This window comes from Dendrobates tinctorius, unplaced genomic scaffold (assembly GCF_039654945.1).
Source record: "Dendrobates tinctorius isolate UK_male_01 unplaced genomic scaffold, ASM3965494v1 ptg000065l, whole genome shotgun sequence".
In the NCBI taxonomy this organism is placed as follows: Eukaryota; Metazoa; Chordata; class Amphibia; order Anura; family Dendrobatidae; genus Dendrobates; species Dendrobates tinctorius.
This window is the reverse complement of record NW_027361733.1, coordinates 3086829-3106809: the sequence shown is the minus strand read 5'-3', so window position 1 is coordinate 3106809 and position 19981 is coordinate 3086829. Positions and strand designations below refer to the sequence as shown.

At 45.3% G+C, this 19981-nt stretch overlaps 1 protein-coding gene across 6 annotated transcripts in view; it reads right to left on the bottom strand.

Moving 5' to 3' along the window:
- PTGIS (prostaglandin I2 synthase) overlaps nt 1-19981 on the bottom strand; it is a 125453-nt gene that overhangs the window by 10172 nt on the left and 95300 nt on the right. For 5 of the 6 annotated variants that reach the window (XM_073580513.1, XM_073580512.1, XM_073580510.1 and 2 more), the window contains 7 exons: nt 10752-10930; nt 10419-10553; nt 10191-10330; nt 8119-8300; nt 7037-7193; nt 2025-2206; nt 1601-1752 (listed from right to left, as the gene is read on the bottom strand). In XM_073580513.1, the coding sequence (XP_073436614.1) occupies nt 1601-1752; nt 2025-2206; nt 7037-7193; nt 8119-8300; nt 10191-10330; nt 10419-10553; nt 10752-10930 (1127 nt within the window). Of the gene's footprint in view, nt 1-1600; nt 1753-2024; nt 2207-7036; nt 7194-8118; nt 8301-10190; nt 10331-10418; nt 10554-10751; nt 10931-13408; nt 13713-19981 lie in introns of those variants that run through there. The other variant, XM_073580511.1, reaches the window with a different exon arrangement.

Genomic DNA, 19981 nt, shown 5'->3' with positions numbered 1-19981 from the left:
ATTAGCCCTCTCTGTCTGTACTGTTACACACTTAACATTATGGCTGGTCCATACAATCAGGGCAACTGTTACCACCCACCTTTCGTGTCTACCTCTTTCCTCATAGACTGTAAGCTTGCGAGCAGGGCCCTCACTCCTCTTGGTATTTGTTATAATCTACTGTATGTGATTATTGTTATGCTGTAATGTCTATTGTCTGTACAAATCCCCTCTGAAATGTAAAGTGCTGCGGAATATGTCGGCGCTATAAAAATAAAATTTATTATTATTATTATTATTATTATAGATCTGGTGTGATTAATTTTTCAGTACTCAGATGTTGGACATCCTTTCTCTTGCCACATATAGATGTCCTCCTTAACCAGGCTAGACAGCTGCTTGTAATTCTGATGTGAATAGTCTTCAATGGCTTCTGTCTTGGATATCCTACTTCCCGTAACCTCCAGATGTTCTTCACCAGGTTGGGCTGATGCATATATACACAATTTGAAGGAGGAGCCTTCTATGGCTTCAGATATTCTAGATCTTAGGTGAATAACTTTCTATGGCATCAGTGATGCACATCTTGCCTCCTGTAAACTCCAAGTATTTTTCACCTCTGCTTTGCTTCTCCACCAGACTGAACGGTGGCTTATAAACTTTGCGTAAACAATCTTCTATGGACTCGTTGGTGGACGTCCTGCCTCCTTTTAACCTCCAGATGTTCTTAACCTCGGCTCTCTTTCTACTCCAGACTGGAGGGAAGCTTATATACCTTATAGCTTTGGTGGTGGACATCCTGCCTCCATTGACCTCCCTATTCCATGTCCTGAGCTTTGGGCAAATCTTCTTTTTCATCTTCTTTCTATGTGGATCTGTCCTTGGACTCCCCTCCCCAAATTTCATCTGGTCACCATAAGAGCTAGTTAACGTGACCATATTTTTGGCCCGAGTATTGTACGTGAGAAAAAACGGACAGCATCTGGACGCATATTATGCAATTTTTTTCATTGACTGATTATGCGTGTGAAAAAACGTTGCAGCGTGCACTAGTTTCTAAATCGTATGAGACTCAGCCATTCAAGTCTACGGGGCGCTGAAAAAAAATTGGATACTGTTTGGAGCCATAATAAAGCATCCAATTTTTATGGATACCTTGCAATTCTCTAACAAAGGAAACTGTGAATAGTCCTGTGAATGATTAATAGCTGCTGTACAAGAAGTATTTCACCCAGAAAAATGGGATGGAAAAGAAAATCATCCCACTTTTCTGGATGAAACTCTGAATGATTTTTTTATATCAACATACCCTAACGGAGATCATTTTGGATCCTGACAATTCTTTTTTTCATATTAGTTGTCTATCAGCTAGGAAATCTCCGTAGAAATGGTGCAAATGTTTTTTCAAGGTATCTTGTGGTCGGACTCCTCTGGAATTTGTTGGTTTCAGGATAAAATGGGTGAAAGAGTTAAAGTGTCAGGAAGGTGCACAGCGGTAAAGAATGGTGAGCGCCTAGTAGTGACATGTGGCGGTAAAAGCTAATTATTGCCTGATCAGTGAATGGACTCGGAGCAGCATGCTGCCAGAGGGTGCACATAATATCAACTCACGTTCCCTTACAGTTTAATGCTGTTGATTGCATGGAACCTTCCAATGCATATGTTCCTGCCGGCGCCCCAGGGCATGCTGGTGTACTTGAGTCTCTTGCCGGCCTTGTAGAAATCTGTCTTCTCAGAATAGTCCACATTGAGGAACCTGTCATACTGGAACATCTGGAAAAAGAGATCACCATTTACCTAAGTGCTCCCCCAACCCTTTTTACACTTCAGGGATGATCATATATCTATCTGCCCTCTGTACCCCCAAACCAGTAAATATTGTGTAGCCTCAGAGAAGGACTCATGGGCCGAGTCTCAAGTTCCTGCCTAGGTGAGGACCATCAAGACTGGCTATGATGAGTCTGGGGGGGGCAGTTGAGCACCAGCTTGAGGCAGATGTTACAATTTGCCCTGTGTGTCCAGTGTGTACGTTTTGCAGCAGTTACCTGTGGCTCATGGTGGATCTCCGGGTCCATCTGAGGACTGACGTAGGGAAAGAGGCAAAGCCTGTCTCCCCTCCTTAGGGTGTATTCTCTGCCATCCGCCAGCTTCAGGGATACCTCAGACAGCACTTCCCGTGTGACGAAGGGCGCGGTGGTTAAGCGCAGGCTCTCCTCTAATGCGCTGTCTGTAAAGACCACAAATAAGCCTGTCTGTGATCACGGAGTATAATCTGCATATTACAAGTCACCTGTGTCATACGTATAATACTCATGAAGAATTATATATGAAGGCTGTGGGCTGTAATTCCGCTGGATAGTGGCGTCCACCTTTTATTATTAGTGACAGGATAACCGTACCTGTCATAGCTGTGCTCATATGTGTCAGTACATGTGATCCTGTTTTGTGACTCATCACCTTAATCATATGTTGCGGTGTGTGATCGCTGCAGTCTCTGCTTCTCCCACAGTTTTCCTGTTTCTGCACCAGAGGAGCAATCACAAATCTGCTTGAAGATTCCCGTTCTCAATCTTCCCCTTCCTCTAACGCATGCGATCCAGAAGATATCAGTATTCTCAGTGTCATTGAGTGGGATGCTAGAGTTTAAGGCAAGGCCAGAATTTTGCGTCCCTTAACGTGTGAACTTTTAGCCCTCCCCGAGTCCTTCAACCAGTCCAGTACAGCACATGTATTGTAATTTGAAAATTCTGATGTAATTATAGTTTGTCCTATTAACCTTTATCTGTTTTGTTTTCTTTTTGTTGAGATCAGAAATACAAGTTATTAATTGTTATATTATCTTAACTATTTTTTTTTAAATTTTCCGTTTATGTCAATGCAACAATTTTATTAGCTTATCTATAACCCCATCTATAAATGTAAACCTAACCCTAACTCTAACCATAAGCCTAACGCTAATCCAATCTGTAGCTCCAACCTTAAAGTGGTTGATCAACTTTAGACTACAAGTCTGCAGTGAACCTATGTGCCTGCAGAATTGTGAATCCTCACACGCTCAAACTGCTCACTGTGAGGATTCTCCAATGCTGGCACCGACAGCTATTTGCATATTTCCAGACACATTCTGACCAGACGTGTTAGGCCTCCCTCAGTGCAAGTGTACATGCATCTAGTTGGCATGTGACCACAAGTATGCAAATCACATACTTGCACTCCCTTCGCTGTCGCCATAGAATCCTCAGAACACACAGTGCAATTCACAAGTCTTCAGTCACACAGAGTGACTGTAGATTTGCAGCCGAAAGCCAGGCAACCCCTTCAATGCTAATCCTAATTAGTATTTAAAAAAGTGTAAAACTGTCAATGCAGCTTTTAGCAATGAATAAAGACAGTGTGGAATCATCTGCACCGCAAATTATTCACCATCTGCGACCCACACTCCTCACCATCCGCACCGCACACTCCTCATCATCCGCACACTACTCATCGTCCGCACCGCACACTACTCATCGTCCGCACCGCACACTACTCATCGTCCGCACCGCACACTACTCATCGTCCGCACCGCACACTACTCATCGTCCGCACCGCACACTACTCATCGTCCGCACCGCACACTACTCATCATCCGCACCGCACACTACTCATCATCCGCACCGCACACTACTCATCATCCGCACCGCACACTACTCATCATCCGCACCGCACACTACTCATCATCCGCACCGCACACTACTCATCATCCGCACCGAACACTACTCATCATCCGCACCGAACACTACTCATCATCTGCACCCCACATTACTCATCATCTGCACCGAACTCTACTCATCATCTGCACCGCACATTACTCATAATCTGCACCGCACATTACTCATCATCTGCACCGCACATTACTCATCATCTGCACCGCACATTACTCATCATCCGCACCGCACATTACTCATCATCCGCACCGCACATTACTCATCATCCGCACCGCACATTACTCATCATCCGCACCGCACATTACTCATCATCCGCACCGCACATTACTCATCATCCGCACTGCACATTACTCATCATCTGCACCCCACATTATTCATCATCTGTGCCGCACATTATTCATCATCTGCGCTGCACATTATTCATCCACACCCCACATTATTCAAACTGTCTTTATTCATTAACTACTCCTTTTCTGCCATGTCGTTTATGTAAACCACAACAGATGAGATTAGTTTGTCAAAAGTCTCTGCCTACGCAGAGCGCAGCAGCCAGCACAGCAAAGCTCATTTATTATACTGAGGTACACACATGGTCAAAATTGTTGGTACCCCTCGTTTAATAACAGAAAAACTCACAACGGTCACAGAAATAACTTGAATCTGACAAAAGTAATAAGAAATCAAAAATCTATGACAATGAACAAATGAAAGTCAGACACTGCTTTTCAACCATGCTTCCACAGAATTAAAAAAAATAAAACTCATGAAATAAACCTGGACAGAAATGATGGTACCCCTGAAAATAATGTGACAAAAGGGACATGTTACATCAAGGTGTGTCCACTAATTAGCATCACAGGCGTCTACAATCTTGGAATCAGTGAGTGGGCCTGTATAGAGGGCTACAGATACTCACTGTACTGTTTGGTGGCATTGTGTGTATCACACTCAACATGGACTAGAGGAAGTGAAGGAAAGCGTTTTCTCAGGAGATTAGAAAGAAAATTATAGACAAACATGTTAAGGTAAAAGTTATAAAATCATCTCCAAGCAGCTTGATGTTCATGTGACTACAGTTGCACATATTATTCAGAAATTTAAACTCCATGGGACAGTAGCCAACCTCCCTGGACGTGGCTGCAGGAGGAAAATTGATGACAAATCAAAGAGACGGATAATATGAATGGCAACAATAGAGCCCAGAAAAACTTCTTAACAGATTAAAGGTGAACTTCAAGCTCAAGATAACATCTGTGTCAGATCACACCATTCGTCGTTTGAGCCAAAGTGGACTTTATGGGAAACGACCAAGGAGGACACCATTGTTGAAAAAAAAATCTTAAAAAAGCCAGGTTGGAATTTGCCAAACTACATGATGACAAGCCATAAAGCTTCTGGGAGAATGTCCTATTGACAGATGAGACAAAAATGGACCATTTTGGCAAGGCACATCAGCTCTATGTTTACACATGGAAAAATGAAGCGTATCAAGAAAATAACAAATTGTCTCTTCAGAGAGGAAGAGGACTAGAACTCTAGTGCCACCTATTGGAGGTAGCAATCCTAAAAGTCAATGTTGACCCTTTAACGAGCCTAGTTACATGACTTAGGATAAAAGCCAAGCCAGAATCTCCATTTGCAGACACTGTGTTTCGGGGTACTGCCCCTCATCAGTGCAAAGTGGGAGAAGATCTGGTTTGGCTGTGAGAGAGGCGTCTGACCATATCCAAGAAGTATCATTTCTCCTTGCGGAGAATGACATGCTAAGCATGTCGAGGTGAGGAGACTTAAAGCCGCAATGCTCCTCTGGGAAATATGCTAATTATGCAAATTGTCTCTTCAGAGAGGAAGAGGACTAGAACTCTAGTGCCACCTATTGGAGGTAGCAATCCTAAAAGTCAATGTTGACCCTTTAACGAGCCTAGTAAGTCTAGATCCTACTGGTCGGTGCGTAGCCGCTGACCCATAATGGAAGTATTGAAGACTCGAGAGTCTCCCGTCCTTCATAGGCCCCAATTTCGACAATTATAAACTTGTATTGAGGGTCGGGCAGAGCCAATAATACAACAGAAAAGTTTTGTTTATAATTGAAGAATTGGGAGCCAGAGTTTGGCGGCTTACGCACCCGGATATGTTTGCCATCAAGGGTCCCAATACAATTAGGAAACTGGCATTCCTCCTCAAAGTTCCTTGATATCCTAAACCAGTCTTCCATCCTGTGCTCGGACATGACGAATTGATGGAGTCTTGACCATATTTGACTACATGTCGACCTGACTATGCCAGAAATGGTAGATTTTCCAATGAGAAACTCATGGTGGAGGGCGGCATAAGACAGGCCTGTGGACAGGAACCTGAAGAACAACAGAAATGGAACATTTTACAAGGGAAAAATGATAAGAATACCAGCTATATACATACCAAACTTTTTTTGTTTCATATCTACTAACACACATATATTTTCTAGCATAATGACTACGTGATATTCAGTACATATTATACATAGCATTCTGGTATGTAAGTTTAAATATATGTGGACTAAGATGAGGGCAACAAAATTATTCTCTAAACCAAAACAAAACATACTTTGCCCAACACATTATGAACATAGAGAATGTGGTTGTGTAGTACATACCGTAATGTAAGAAGTCGCTCCTCTGCAGATATAGCTTTGCGCATCCTTGTGTCCAGAAAGGTTAGCCCAGGGTGCACTGTCTCCAAGAGTCTATCAAATGTTGCAAGGCTCATGCGACAGTATTGGTAGAATTTTGCAGGATGCTCCCGCATAGAAGAATAGAGGCGGTGAAAATGACCTCTTGTGAGTCGCTGCCTCAAAAGTGGATGGACCCACATGCGTCTCCTCCTCCGCGGATCCACTATCACTGGGTATGGTTGGCCAAAGCGGCGTGACAAAGCCAGTTGAAGAGAACCTGCTCAGTTGTGTTGAAACTCAAGACTGTCTGCCATGTTGCACATACAACACCAACACACCTAGTGAAGGCAAGGTCACAAATGGACAGAATGGAGGCTGCCACCTGTTCCTGAGCCAATAAATAGGGTGCAGGCTGATGATTTAAATAGTTAGCAGGCCTCAAAACCGTTAAATGTCCATTTTGCAAGCCTGCGAGAAAATCTCGCTATACGGATGGGCATACGGATGCTTACATGCGCAAAATACGTGACCACACCTTGCTTACGGATGACATACGGAGCACTATTTAGGGGTCATTCATCCGTATTACGCACGTAAAATACTGACCGTATTTTGCGTTGCTTAGTGTGACCTCGGCCTTAGAGAAAAAAGACATTTGACTTTACCGTGTACTTTACCCAGGTAGGGGCTTACTCACTTAAGACAATGGCGCTGTCCAGGGTCTCCTGGCTAATCATGTGTCTCATCTCGTGGCCTCTCAGCAAATTCTCCCTTTCTGCTCGGACGGCAGCCATAGCCTCAGGGTTCTTCAGAAGAAACAGGAGAAGCCAAAAGGCGGCAGGGCCGGAGTTCCCCTAAAAAGAAATGATGGTAGTGAGTCACTGCAGCACCTGATACGTAGGTATTATACAAACTGGACATTATACCGGGTAAATATAAACAGACATTGTCATGCTGGGTAAGTATATATGTGATGATACACGGGGTAACTATACACATTGAAAATTACTGGGTAAATATAAACTGGATGTTATACTAGTTAGGTTCATACACACTTTGGGTCTGATTCATTACGCATTTGTGCCTTTTTTTTCTAGTTTTTGAACTGTTTTTCATTTACACCATAGCCTTGCTTTAGTTTGCTCCTTTCTAAAGTCTATTTTATATGTATTCGCCTCTTTTTTATGTTCACTACAGTGGGAATTGTCGGGGGCTTTTGGATATTTTCTTCTGACTTATCAATTGCAACTTAAAAAAAAAAGTTGCAAAAACTGTTAAAGACACAAATAAAGACCCTTTTTTATTTTGAGCAAAATTCACAAGGCATTTTGAAGAATTTGTTGTACAAAACTCCAAAGGATACCATACGACTAGGAAAAAAGGCAAATGACAAATCTTGCCCTCAATATTATGATGGGCAAATATATTCACTGGATGCCATACTGAGTTATTATACTGGGTGGATATATTAGGTTATTATACACACTGGAGGTTATAACAGGTAAATATACACTGGATTTTATACTGGGTGACCCTAAAAATATATGTTATACAGGGTAACTATACACAGTAGATATTATATAGTGCTTGCAACATGGATGCCAGTTGGTTGGTGTGATGGAGTCTTGGGTATAGGGTGTAGGTGCTTTATGCAATTCACTGACAAGGAGTCGTGTGAGTGTGCATCCCTCTTGTTATTCCTGATGTTTATTTTCACCATGTTATTCTTATTTCATTTATGAGCCCCTCCTTCCCATGGTCAGGTGTGACTCCTCATACCTGTGTGGCCCACAGTTGGAGCAGCAGCACCCTGCGCTGCATTATTGTAGTTACACCCAACTCCTGGAGGTGGTGCTGATAGCTCTCCAGCCATTTACTTCTGCAGGATTTTCTGCAGAGTTTTTCTGGGTCCAGGAGCAACCAGAGCTTCTCCTTCACAGATCTGAGCTCCTTCTTCTCCCCTGTATAAGACAAGAGCTCATTAACCTGCGTGTAATAGGGGCTTCTGGACAGATTATGTAGGACAGCTAGGAGGAGGTGGTTATCGGGGGTCTGCGGGCATGTCGGGGGAGAAGGAGAGCCTGTGCTGTTCATCCATGAGGTTTTATGTGAATGCATTTGGATCGCACGCCAGGGCAGTGGGGTACTCGGTACCGGGCCGGTGTTTCAGAGGGAAGTGTCACAGTAGTGGTGATCCGGTCCGTGGCCCTGGGCGTCCATGTATAGGGGTTGAGAGTGGCTCATTAAAGTTTATAAATGGATGATACGTGACGCCACCTGTGGTGATCGGCAATGAAGATGTTAAGCCGATGCTGCAGACAGATCCTCTGGGACAGATGGTGTGGTGCAGCAATGATGTTGTAGCCCTCCACAGGCAGGGCTGTAGTCCCAGGGCAGAGAAGGTGAAGGGGATAGGTGTTGGCACAGAGGTGTAGAAGTGCTGGAGAGTTTGCAGGAAGAAGGCAAGGGCACAATAGGGTGCAGTTTCTTTTACCTTTACTTTTGCTTGGTAAATGCAGTCCAGAATTCCAGATTACAGATGGAACAGAGGCTGGCCGGCCTGGAAGCAACTTAGGAATCTCTCTATCAGATGGGTTGTGTAGTCTCCTTTCTAGCGCTTATCTTAGGCACTTGCAGTACGGTGTTACACTGAAGTTCCACTTGCTTGTTCTCATTTAGAACTCCCTCGTATGGCAGACAGCTGTAGCCTCCTTCTTCTGGCTCACACGTTGCTGTTGTGCCTCCGAGTCTTATGTGGGAACAGAGCATTTACAGCTTCCTATTCCTTCGGTTTCTGCTGCAGGAACATCAGTATCCGTACAACCTTGGAGACCGGGCTCCAGATCATGCGCTATAGCTAGAAGTGAGCACTCAACTCTGCTCAATCTTCGAGCTCCTCTCCTCCACGTCCAAACACCATGCCCTCCTCACACGAACTCCTAATTTCCCCTTCCTGGTCCCCAGAGAGTAGGTAGGTCTTCCCCCAGTTTTGGTTCAGAGCTCCCTCTGCTGGCCTGGAATGAGAACTGTGTTGTGTGTTGTGATTAACTGACAGAGAGACCCTTCATTGCTTCCAAGCATGACATCACACTCCCTAGGAGGAAGGTAATGCCACTGTGGCGACCATACTCCTGGGGGCGCCACATATTATGGAATGGCGAACCGCAATAAAAAGTGATCAAGATGTTATATATATCTCAAAATGTACCAATAGAAAATACAAGTCAACATGCTAAAAACAGCTCCACTGACGGTAAAAAAAAAACCATAATCAGTAGTCACGGGTCTCAAAAAATAGTGACACAAAACCCCTTTTCTTCTTTAAAGGCTTAGAATTTTTCAAAACCGCTAAAAGAAATACATGTTTGGTATTAAAGCAATTGTACTGATCTGAAAAATTTGGTTTCCAAAAATCAAAAGCAGAATTGTAGGTTTTTTTTTTGTTCTTTACTCCATTTCGCCCCACTTTGATTATTTTTATCAGTACATTAAATGTTAAAATAAATGGAGTCATTCAGAACTATAATGCAAATAATTAATCCTGATACGGCTATGTGAAAAAAAATACTAAAAAACTGAAAGCTGAAAAATTAAAACTGTCTCTGACAGTTTTACAGTTTTACACAGAGCTGCATGGTCACATGACTCCATATAGTCTTATATAGGTGACAGCACTGCTCTTGTGTGAGGTATTACAGCTCAGCACTGATCTATAGTGTATAGGGTGTGTCGGCATTGCCCTCTAGTGGAGCTCAGGATGACTGCAGCTTTCTGTACACATCCAGTGATACCGGCAGGTTATATCCAAGGGACGATTGACCTGTGTTCTGCCATTTTGTCTTCTTACTTACCAGCAGATAATTGGCCACGAGCGCTCTTCATCAGCAGCCTATCGACTTTCCTAAATTCGTTATAAACATCCAACGAATGTCTGAGGTCGTCATCCCGGCCCTGGTGGGACTCTGAGCCAAAGAGGGTTAAATACCCAGATCTGAGAGACAAGGAAGCCACCATGTTATCTGCAGCGCCCCCTATCTGTCACATCATGAAAAAAACACAGTCAAAACTGCTGAATGTACCGTAACATCACACCGTAGCTGAAGTGTAACAACCCGTCGTCCCGCCACATTGTCCCCGATTCGCTGCTTAGAACTGAAGAAAGATGGTTGAACATGGTGCTGGTCAGCTGCCGCAGACTCTGGTGTTGTAGATGCCTAGAAAAACAAAACAAGAGAAGAGCAAAAAGCTAATGATGGAAGACATTTTACCTTAGTGTAGGATCGTGGGCAGTCTCACGCCACCACTACGTATGTCCAGAACCATGTATACCATAGCCCGTACTCCCTGCCCCAAGATACCGCCAGAATTCATGCAGATATTACCCTCTCCTTTACTAATCACAGGATCCTTACATTTTTAACATTTTCCTCTCCATTGCGGGATCGTAATCAGGGAGGCGGACATCAAACATCCTTTCCATTAATATCCTTGCGTATTTCCCAAAATCAAGCTTGTCAGGAGACTCCATGAGGACGCCATCATAGGAGTGGGGGTCCAGCAGCACTGTAACAAATTTCCCAGCAACCTTTACCTAAGGGGAACAACAACAAGCCATGGTGCATTAGGGGTGGACATTTGTGAGGGTATTCAGTTGGGGGGGGGTCTGCTGTGTGAGGGATATGATAGTGAACATCCATTGGGTGAGGTGGTACGATTGTGAGGGTTAGCAGTGTCGGAGGCATGATGGTAGGGGTCTGCTGTGTGAGGGATATGATAGTGAACATCCATTGGGTGAGGTGGTACGATTGTGAGGGTTAGCAGTGTCGGAGGCATGATGGTAGGGATCTGCTGTGTGAGGGATATGATAGTGAACATCCATTGGGTGAGGACGATTGTGAGGGTTAGCAGTGTCGGAGGCATGATGGTAGGGATCTGCTGTGTGAGGGATATGATAGTGAACATCCATTGGGTGAGGTGGTACGATTGTGAGGATTAGCAGTGTCGGAGGCATGATGGTAGGGGGTCTGCTGTGTGAGGGATATGATAGTGAACATCCATTGGGTGAGGACGATTGTGAGGGTTAGCAGTGTCGGAGGCATGATGGTAGGGGTCTGCTGTGTGAGGGATATGATAGTGAACATCCATTGGGTGAGGACGATTGTGAGGATTAGCAGTGTCGGAGGCATGATGGTAGGGGTCTGCTGTGTGAGGGATATGATAGTGAGGGTTCATTGAGGGGGTATGATTGTGAGGGTAGTCAGATTCAGAGGTATGAAGTTGAGGGTCTGCTGTATGAGGCATATGATGATTGTCCACAATGTGAGGGATGTGATGGTGAAGGGTATGATGCCTGGGGTCCACTGTATGAGGGTTATGATGGTGAAGGTCCACGATTGTGACGGCCTACAGTGCTGGGGGTATGATAGTGAGGGTCTGCTGTGTGAGAAATAGTTTGATGATGGTCCACAGTGTGTGGGTATGATGGTGAAGAGTAGGATGGTGAGGGGGCGCTGTATGAGGGGAATGATAGCAGGACAAAATATAGGAGTGTTCTATATTAGGATCAGAACATTGTGTTACTATGTATTATTATATACAAAGTGGCATTATGTGGGTAATGGTTTATGTGTAGAAGTCATGAGATGCACAGTCACCCTCTCCACTCCTTCCTCTGTAATCACTATCGTCCATAATATCAGTTACCCCGCACTTGGAGGATTTTTATGTTTTCATTGTTACTAATCTCAATTTAAGCTTGGCACATTCTTTACAAGTGACTTACTTCCTGCATCTCGGATTTTTCCATCACAGAAGGCCGCTGCTTTAAAATGAGTTGTAACTTTGTGCAGAGGGGGCTGTGGCTTAGCTGAAAAGGGGGCGTTGTTTAAAGTGTGACAATGTGCACAAAATTGTGCCAAAACTGTATCTTAATTAAGCGGGATTTTGCTCAGTAAACTACAGACAGTGTCAGGTTGGGGCAGTTATACTGTTAAACAACAACCACAAGACAGATTTAATCAACCCAGGTATCATTTTAATCTGTATTTGTAGCTTTCATTGAATGAGTGTGATTCTCAAGCTTTGGGGCGGCCTGTGGGAGGGTCTTTATGTGGTGCTCTGCTTAGGTATGCATATGTACGGCTTATGACAGGTCAATGATCCTTCACTGACCTGCCCCCTATTTTACATACTTCATATACTATTGTGCGGTTAGAAAAATAAAAAATTAACTTAATCAAAATGGCGCTAGCAGTGTTGTCTGCACAGTAGCATCTCTTTCTTTCCAATAAATGCTACTGCGTAAGCGCTGCACCATTTTGCTAGCGAAAAAAAAAATGGCTGTAGCAAAATGGTGCTACTGTGCAGTAGCAGCTATTGGAATGGACAGCCCCCCACAGCAATTAGAGCAGGGGCTACATGGGTTCGCGGCACTTAAAGTTTAATGGATGTTAAACGAGGGTTAGTACTGTTGCGCTGTTTTGTTTTTATAGATGCCTTAAGTTCTCATGAGGATCCTCATGATCAAAACGGTAATGGGTTAACAGTCCCTGTTGTCAAGTAACCGAGACGGGCAATCGCCCTGATTGGCTGGCCTGGTCGTCTGTCAGATGTCAACCTGATTGGTGGAAAAAGTGCGGGAAGGTGAGCTATTTATACCCCGCCCTTAGGTTCTCTCCTCAGTGTCTCTGAAGAGACGAATTATCTGTCACCATGGACATGCTCATGGCTGAAGTCCAGAGACGTGTGTCAGCTGAGGGTGGCATGGATTGGCTTCGTTCCTGTTTAGAAGCCATGGGTTCCCCTGTCCTTCCCATTCCTACTACTGTTTCTGTGCCCATGGAGCCCGCCATGGGGGAAGCTGTGACCGAGGACCCCTTGCCGCTAGACGGGACATCCAGGAGCAGGGAGAAGAGGAAGCGGCGCTCCAGGGTTATCTATTCACAGGATCCATCCCCTGTCAGGAGACCTATGGCTTCGGCACAGCGCAGAGGAAGGTGTCCTGTCTCGATGAACCAGGATGAGAGGAGGTCCCTACTCTCGCGGGTTTATCGTTGGTCACAGGACCTACCATCTGGGGTTTCTCGTCGGGTTCTGGCCCAAACACAGTGCCTAGCCTCAGCAGCATCAAGCGTTCCAGAGGTGAGGCCTGCGCAGCGGGCCAGCGGAGACCGGCCTGTGCCACCGACGGCTGCTCCGCTCGCTACTTCCTCAAGCCACAGGGAGCCAGCTGATGAACCCCGACGTCAGGAACGACATCACAGGCTGATTGAGCCAACAGTCAGTGCTGCATCGGCCCAGGCTTGGGCTGCTCATGATGCCTCCTCCAGTGATGAAGACAGGGAATCCCAGAGACATTGTTCCCAGGACCGTATGAGAGCGCGAGAACGTGGCTTGTCCCCTCCTGCAGGAGTTGGTGAGCTGTTTTCCTATGAGGGTCGGGGATCTGCTGTATTGGATGAAGGGAGGGTAGTTGAGTTTGTACAGGAAGTAGTTAGCCAGACTTTGGCTACATCAGGTATATACCCGATGCCTCAGCTGCATCCTCCCAATACACCAGGGTCACATGGCATAGCTGAATCTTTGCTGAAAGAAGCAATGATTTGTAAAATGTCACCATTAGGTTTTCACTTGTCAGCTTCTGTTAAAGAGAAGATTTGGTAGCAGGACTATATGGATATATTTACCTTGCTCCCAAAATATAAACCTGCTTCCGATAAGAAAGATGATAAGATGGATTCAGATTTGGACAAGAGAAAGAATTTGAGTCTTTCCACAATTGGATACAGGCATTCTCTATTTAAGCTTCCGTGATGGGTGAGAGAAAAACAAACTTTTGTTCTGGTTTGTTTCAACACCAGGATATAATATTGGAAGCGTACCGCAATTTCGGCGGTGATGCTTGGTTGGCCTATGATGAAGCATTGAGGCAAAAACTTGCTGTTCACTCTACTGTGAGTTGGGGTGTTAAGGATGTCGGGCTCTGTATCAGCTTGATGCTGCCCCAGCGTCACATGACCCAGAGGCCTGCATCACAGCAGCCCTTCAAAAAAGGTGTGCGCTTCTCGTTTAATGACGCTGGATGTAAATGGCCAAACACTTGTCGTTTTTGCCACAAATGTTTCTACTGTGGCATAATGCACCCAGCGTCTAAATGTTTCAAGAAACAGACTGCCAATGCACAACTCCCCGATTCCCGGGAGGTTGCTTCAAAAGGGACAGATGCTGGTGAGGCTGGACGCTATGCGTCCTTGGCTCGACAGCTACCCAGATCGGAGAAGGCGTGCCTGCTCATTAATGGATTTTCAAATGTTTTTTTCGTGCCGAGTTTCCAAGGACCGGGTTGTTGTTCATTTGACAACTTGATGTCAGTCCGCAGTCACAATTCTGTTTTTTTGGACTACATTCAGAAAGAGTTGTCTCTGGGTCACATTGAGGGTCCTTTTTGTTGTCCCCCGTTTTCGGATTTTATAGTTTCCCCTTTGGGTGTGGTACAGAAGAAAAAGGCTGGAGCCTTCTGGATTATTCATCATTTATCGTACCCGCCTGGGCGTTCGTTGAATGATGAATTGTCCTTGTTTCACGCAACGGTTTCGCACATTTCTTTTAACGTCACCGCCGTTCTGTTACGTGCACATGGTCAAAATTCTTTGATGGCCAAGGCAGACGTGAAATCTGCCATTCGGTTTTTCCCGTTTCCCCGTCCAGTTTCAAGGTATGTTTTAGTGCCTACAGTGGGCTTTTCCTTATCCGGTTACTATTTTGAGGCGTTTGACACGTTCTTACAGTGGGTAACTGAGCAGTCCATAGCATCCGATAGTATGTTACATTACTTGGATGATTTTTTGTCTTTTGGTGTTGCGGACTCTTGATTGCCATCGCTTCGTGTCGGGTTTTCGGGATATTGCCGATACTTTTGATGTTCCCTTGGCTGTTGAGAAATCGGTAGGCCCTTGTCGTGTCATTGAATTTTTGGGCATAGTCATTGATTCCGAGCGCATGGAGTTTCATCTTTCCGCTGAGCAAGTGGAGAAACTTATTTTTGGCATCCAGCGAGTGCTTACAGAAACAAAGGTCACCCTCAAAGTGTTGCAATCACTTTTCAGCCTCAATTTTGCTTTGCGTATTATGCCGATCAGTTGGGTGTTTTGTAGGCGATTATACGCCAGTATGAAAGGTGTTTCATCCCCGTTCACGCATATACGTGTGACTGCAGCGATACGCACGGACTTGTTGATTTGGCTTCGTTTTTTGAGTCAGTTTAATGGCGTATGCTGCTTACAAGACCCATTTGCTTTTTAGACTGATGTGGATTTGTTCTTGGATTTTGTGTCGGACGCGAGTTTTCACATTTGGTTTCATCGGTATTGGGTCGCTTAGCGGTTCCCGGCTCATTCATCCAGTATACCAGTAAGACATTGCTTGGTTTTAAACTGAATTTTTGTAGTCATAGTGGCGATGACTTGTCTAATAAGGGGATCACGTTGCTGTCAAGTAGCCCTGGTTTTGTCGGAGCCATCAATATGATGTCATTTAAGAGTTCAGATGTGGCGGAGTTACTAAGACATTTAGTTCTGTTATGTTTAACCTATAACATTTGACTGAAGGCCTCCTTGCGGGATGAGCTACCTGTTTTGGCAAAAGATTTTTTCTCTCCTTAGTTTTCGAAGGAGTCCGGCAGAGCCTCTACGGGCAACAAACGGGAAGGGATCCCTTGCCCGACACATCTTTGGTGTTTATACCCGAGTTACCTGGTGACTACATTCATAGTTCTGTGGCTCCTGTAACATGGGCTGCATACTCAGCCGCATGGCGTGAATGGCTGCAGTTTTGTACAATGGAACAGATACCTCCGCTGTTCGCCAGGGTTTCGGCGGTTCTACGATTCTTAGAAGGATGGGTGGCCAAGGGTTACGGCCATTCCAGTATTTACAAAATGGTATCGGGCATATCGTTTTTTCTTAAGTTAAATGGTGCTTCTTCTTTGTTTTCACGGTTCCCTGTTAAGCAATTCTTCAAAGGGTTGAGGAAACAGCACTCCCGTTTGGATGGGAGGAGAGCTATCACCATTGATTTAATGACTCGCTCATGGGATGTGTTACATTTGGTGTGTTTTAATCAAATTGAAGTTTTGATGTGTAAGTATTGATTTTCTCTTGCGTTTTTTGGAGCCTACCACGTTGGCGAATTGATCAGCTTCAGTAAAGCTCGATACTCTGGTTTGCACGTACGGGATGTGGCTCTTATGGTAAATAGAGTAGTCATTTGGGTTCGTAAATCTAAGGAGGATCAAGTGGGTAAGGGGGTGTCAGTTCACCTCCAGGCGATTCCAGGTTCTGCACTCTGCCCGCACTAAACTTTGAGTAATTGTTTATCAGGTCGCCCAAAGGTTGATAGCCCTCAGTTTATTCACAAAAACGGTCTTCCTCTGACTCAGTTTCAGTTCTCTTCAGTATTGCGAAATTGTATGTCTAAATTGGGGTTGGAGAATTTTCAGTTCTCTTCCCACTTTTTTCGTATTGGCGCAGCAACTGAGGCCGCCATGATAAGTCTACCAGAGAGCAAAATTAGGAAGATTGGGAAATGGGCGTCAGGAAGAGTTAAATTGTACATTCGGCCTGACAGTATTGTTTATTTTTTTCTGTTTTTTCCTTCACAGGCAAGAAAACTATATGGATTGTAGGCCATTCATATATATATTGGGCAAAGAAGAGGGCCCTAGGACGACCTTAATCTGATAATCTTGGTTTCGGCCGCGATCCCGTGCATATTTGTGTGGGGATTTTCACTGTTTAGGCACATCAGAGGCTCTCCAAATAGAACATGGCGTCCGTCAATTATTCCAGCAAATTTTGCATTCAAAGAGTGAAATGGCGCTACTTCATTTCCAAGCTTTTCCGTGTGCCCAAACAGTGGTTTTCTCCCTCATATGGGGTATTGGCATGCTCAGGAGAAATTACAACACATTTTGGGGTCCATTTTTTCCTGTTACCTTTGTCAAAATAAACAAATTTGGATCTGAAGTAATTTTTTGAGAAAAAAAGGTAAATGTTCATTTTTTTTCCACATTCCAAAAATTCCTGTGAAGGGGTCCATATGATAGAAAATACCCAAAAGTGACACCATTCTAAAAACTGCACCCCTCAAGGTGCTCAAAACCACATTCAAGAAGTTTATTAACCCTTCAGGTGCGTCACAGGAATTTTTTGAATGTTTAAAAAAAAAAAAAAAACTGAACATTTCACTTTTTTTCACAAAAAAAATTACTTCAGGTCCAATTTTTTTATTTTACCAAGGGTAAATTGGACTGCAAAAGTTATTGTGAAATTTGTCCTGAGCACGCGGATACCTAATATGTGGGGGGGAACCACTGTTTCAGCGCATGGCAGAGCTCAGAAGGGAAGGAGCGCCATTTGACTTTTTCAACGCAAAATTGGCTGGAATTCAGATCAGACGTCATATCACGTTTGGAGAGCCCCTGATGTGCCTAAACAGTGGAAACCCCCCACAAGTGAAGCCATTTTGGAAACTAAACCCCCCAAGGAACTTATCTAGATATGTGGTGAGAACTTTGAACCCCCAAGGGCTTCACAAAAGTTTATAACGTACAGTCGTACAATTAAAAAATCATACTTTTTCCACAAAAATGATCTTTTCACCCCCAATTTTTATTTTCCCAAGGGTAACAGGACCGCAATGTTATTCTGCAATTTGTCCTGAGTACGCTGATACCCCATATGTGGAGGTAAACCACTATTTGGGCGCATGACAGAGCTCGGAAGGGAAGCAGCACCATTTGACTTTTTTGGCTGGAATTGAGATCGGACGCTATGTCGCGTTTGGAGAGCCCATTGTTACGTGTTACAGAACCACTTAGCACCCAGAATATGTTGTGCAGTTATATGGATGTATAATAGGTTCCATGAGAGATGCATGTCCCTAATGTATCAGCATTCCCCTTTTGTCCGCCCTCCCCCCACCTTTGTAATTTCCACAGTAAACATGGCAGGCTCCGGCCACCTGCGGCTTTTGTAATGCATGTCTGGCCTGCCCTCTGTGTCTGTGTGATATATTCTGTGTCCTGTGAGTAAAGTGTTGTCAGACTGGAAATACATGGAGAAGCAGTGATCTTTTATATGTGTCCATGTAACCCAGGGATTCCAGCCAGCGTCATTCATTCAGACTCCAGCTAACGCAGATCGGACCTCCGAAAACATGGGGTGGTACTGAAAGAGGTACCCCAGCTTGGTAGACCCCGTTACACTGGTGGCAGACAGCGGGACTTGATACCCCTTCTACAGGAGGAAAGGAATGAATGGAAAATAACTACCAGAAGTTAAAGAGGACTACATTAAAAGATCTGGTGGAAGCCTGAGGGTTGATCGCCAGCAACAAAACAAAAGCGGATTTGATAGCAGCTATCATGGAACACGCCAGTGCAGCGCCCCCCAGAGCGGAGAGAGGAGAGCCAGCGAGCAGGGGGAGCTCTGGCCTTCGACCAGGTACCTTCAACAGTAAGCCACAAAAAGATCCAGTATAATGCCTTCCGACAGTTGGGGGAGGCAGAGGAAGACATTGATGGCTTTCTGCAGGACTTTGAGCGGCAGTGTGCCCTTCATCAAGTGAAGCCGGAGGAACGGGTTCAGATTCTGGCCAGCAAGCTGACAGGCCGAGCAGCGGACGCCTATCGCACGGTACCTGATGAGGACTGTATGGACTATGAGCGGATCAAAGAAGTGATCTTGGCCCGGTATGCGCTGACACCAGAGGCCTATCGCCAAAAGTTCCGCGGACTCATAAAACGCGTAACCGATACCCACGCTGAATGGGCCTGTAAATTACGGCGGTCACTATTACAGTGGGTACAAGGGAGCCAAGCAACCACTAAGGAGGACTTCCTCCAGCTCTTCCTGTTAGAACGATTCTTTAATGGACTAAACCCCGAGACACAGGAATGGCTTCGGGACAGGCGGCCAACGACTCTTGAGGAAGCCGCTCGTCTGGCCGATGAACATCATGATGCCAGGAGGCCGCAGTTGTCCAGATCAAAGGTGGTCACTAGGGGCCCGCCCATGGACCTGGAGGGCCCCAAACCACTGAAGATTGTAGGGGGATCAGCTAGAAACCCGGCCTACCACAGTCCCCCTGGGGCGCGATGCCACACCTGCCGTCAGCTGGGCCACCTGCAAAGACAATGCCCCAACCGGACTCAGCATACCCAGTGGCCAAAGGCGGGAACAGCTACCTTCAGCCGGGCTGCTGTACACTGCTACCAAGGCGAAGCTGACCCGGCATTGGGGGCTACGACTAACCAAGGGGTGGAAGAGATGGAGGAAGTGCTGCATGAAGTAGACCCCGTGCAGGCAGCCCGGGCAGATAATCGACAACAGCATCGACAGGTCGTGTGGGTTAATGGGAAACGTATGCAGGGACTAAGAGATTCTGGAGCAACTTTGACCCTTGTGAAGCCTCATCTCGTCCGGGACCAAGAGAAGACGGACCGGACAGTGGCAGTCCGTGTAGCAGGGGGAGCTATACATCGACTACCCACTGCCAGGATTCACCTGAACTGGGGAGTTGGGGATGGCCTTGTTGAGGTCGGCTTGATGGAGGATTTCCCTGCAGACGTCTTGCTGGGAAATGA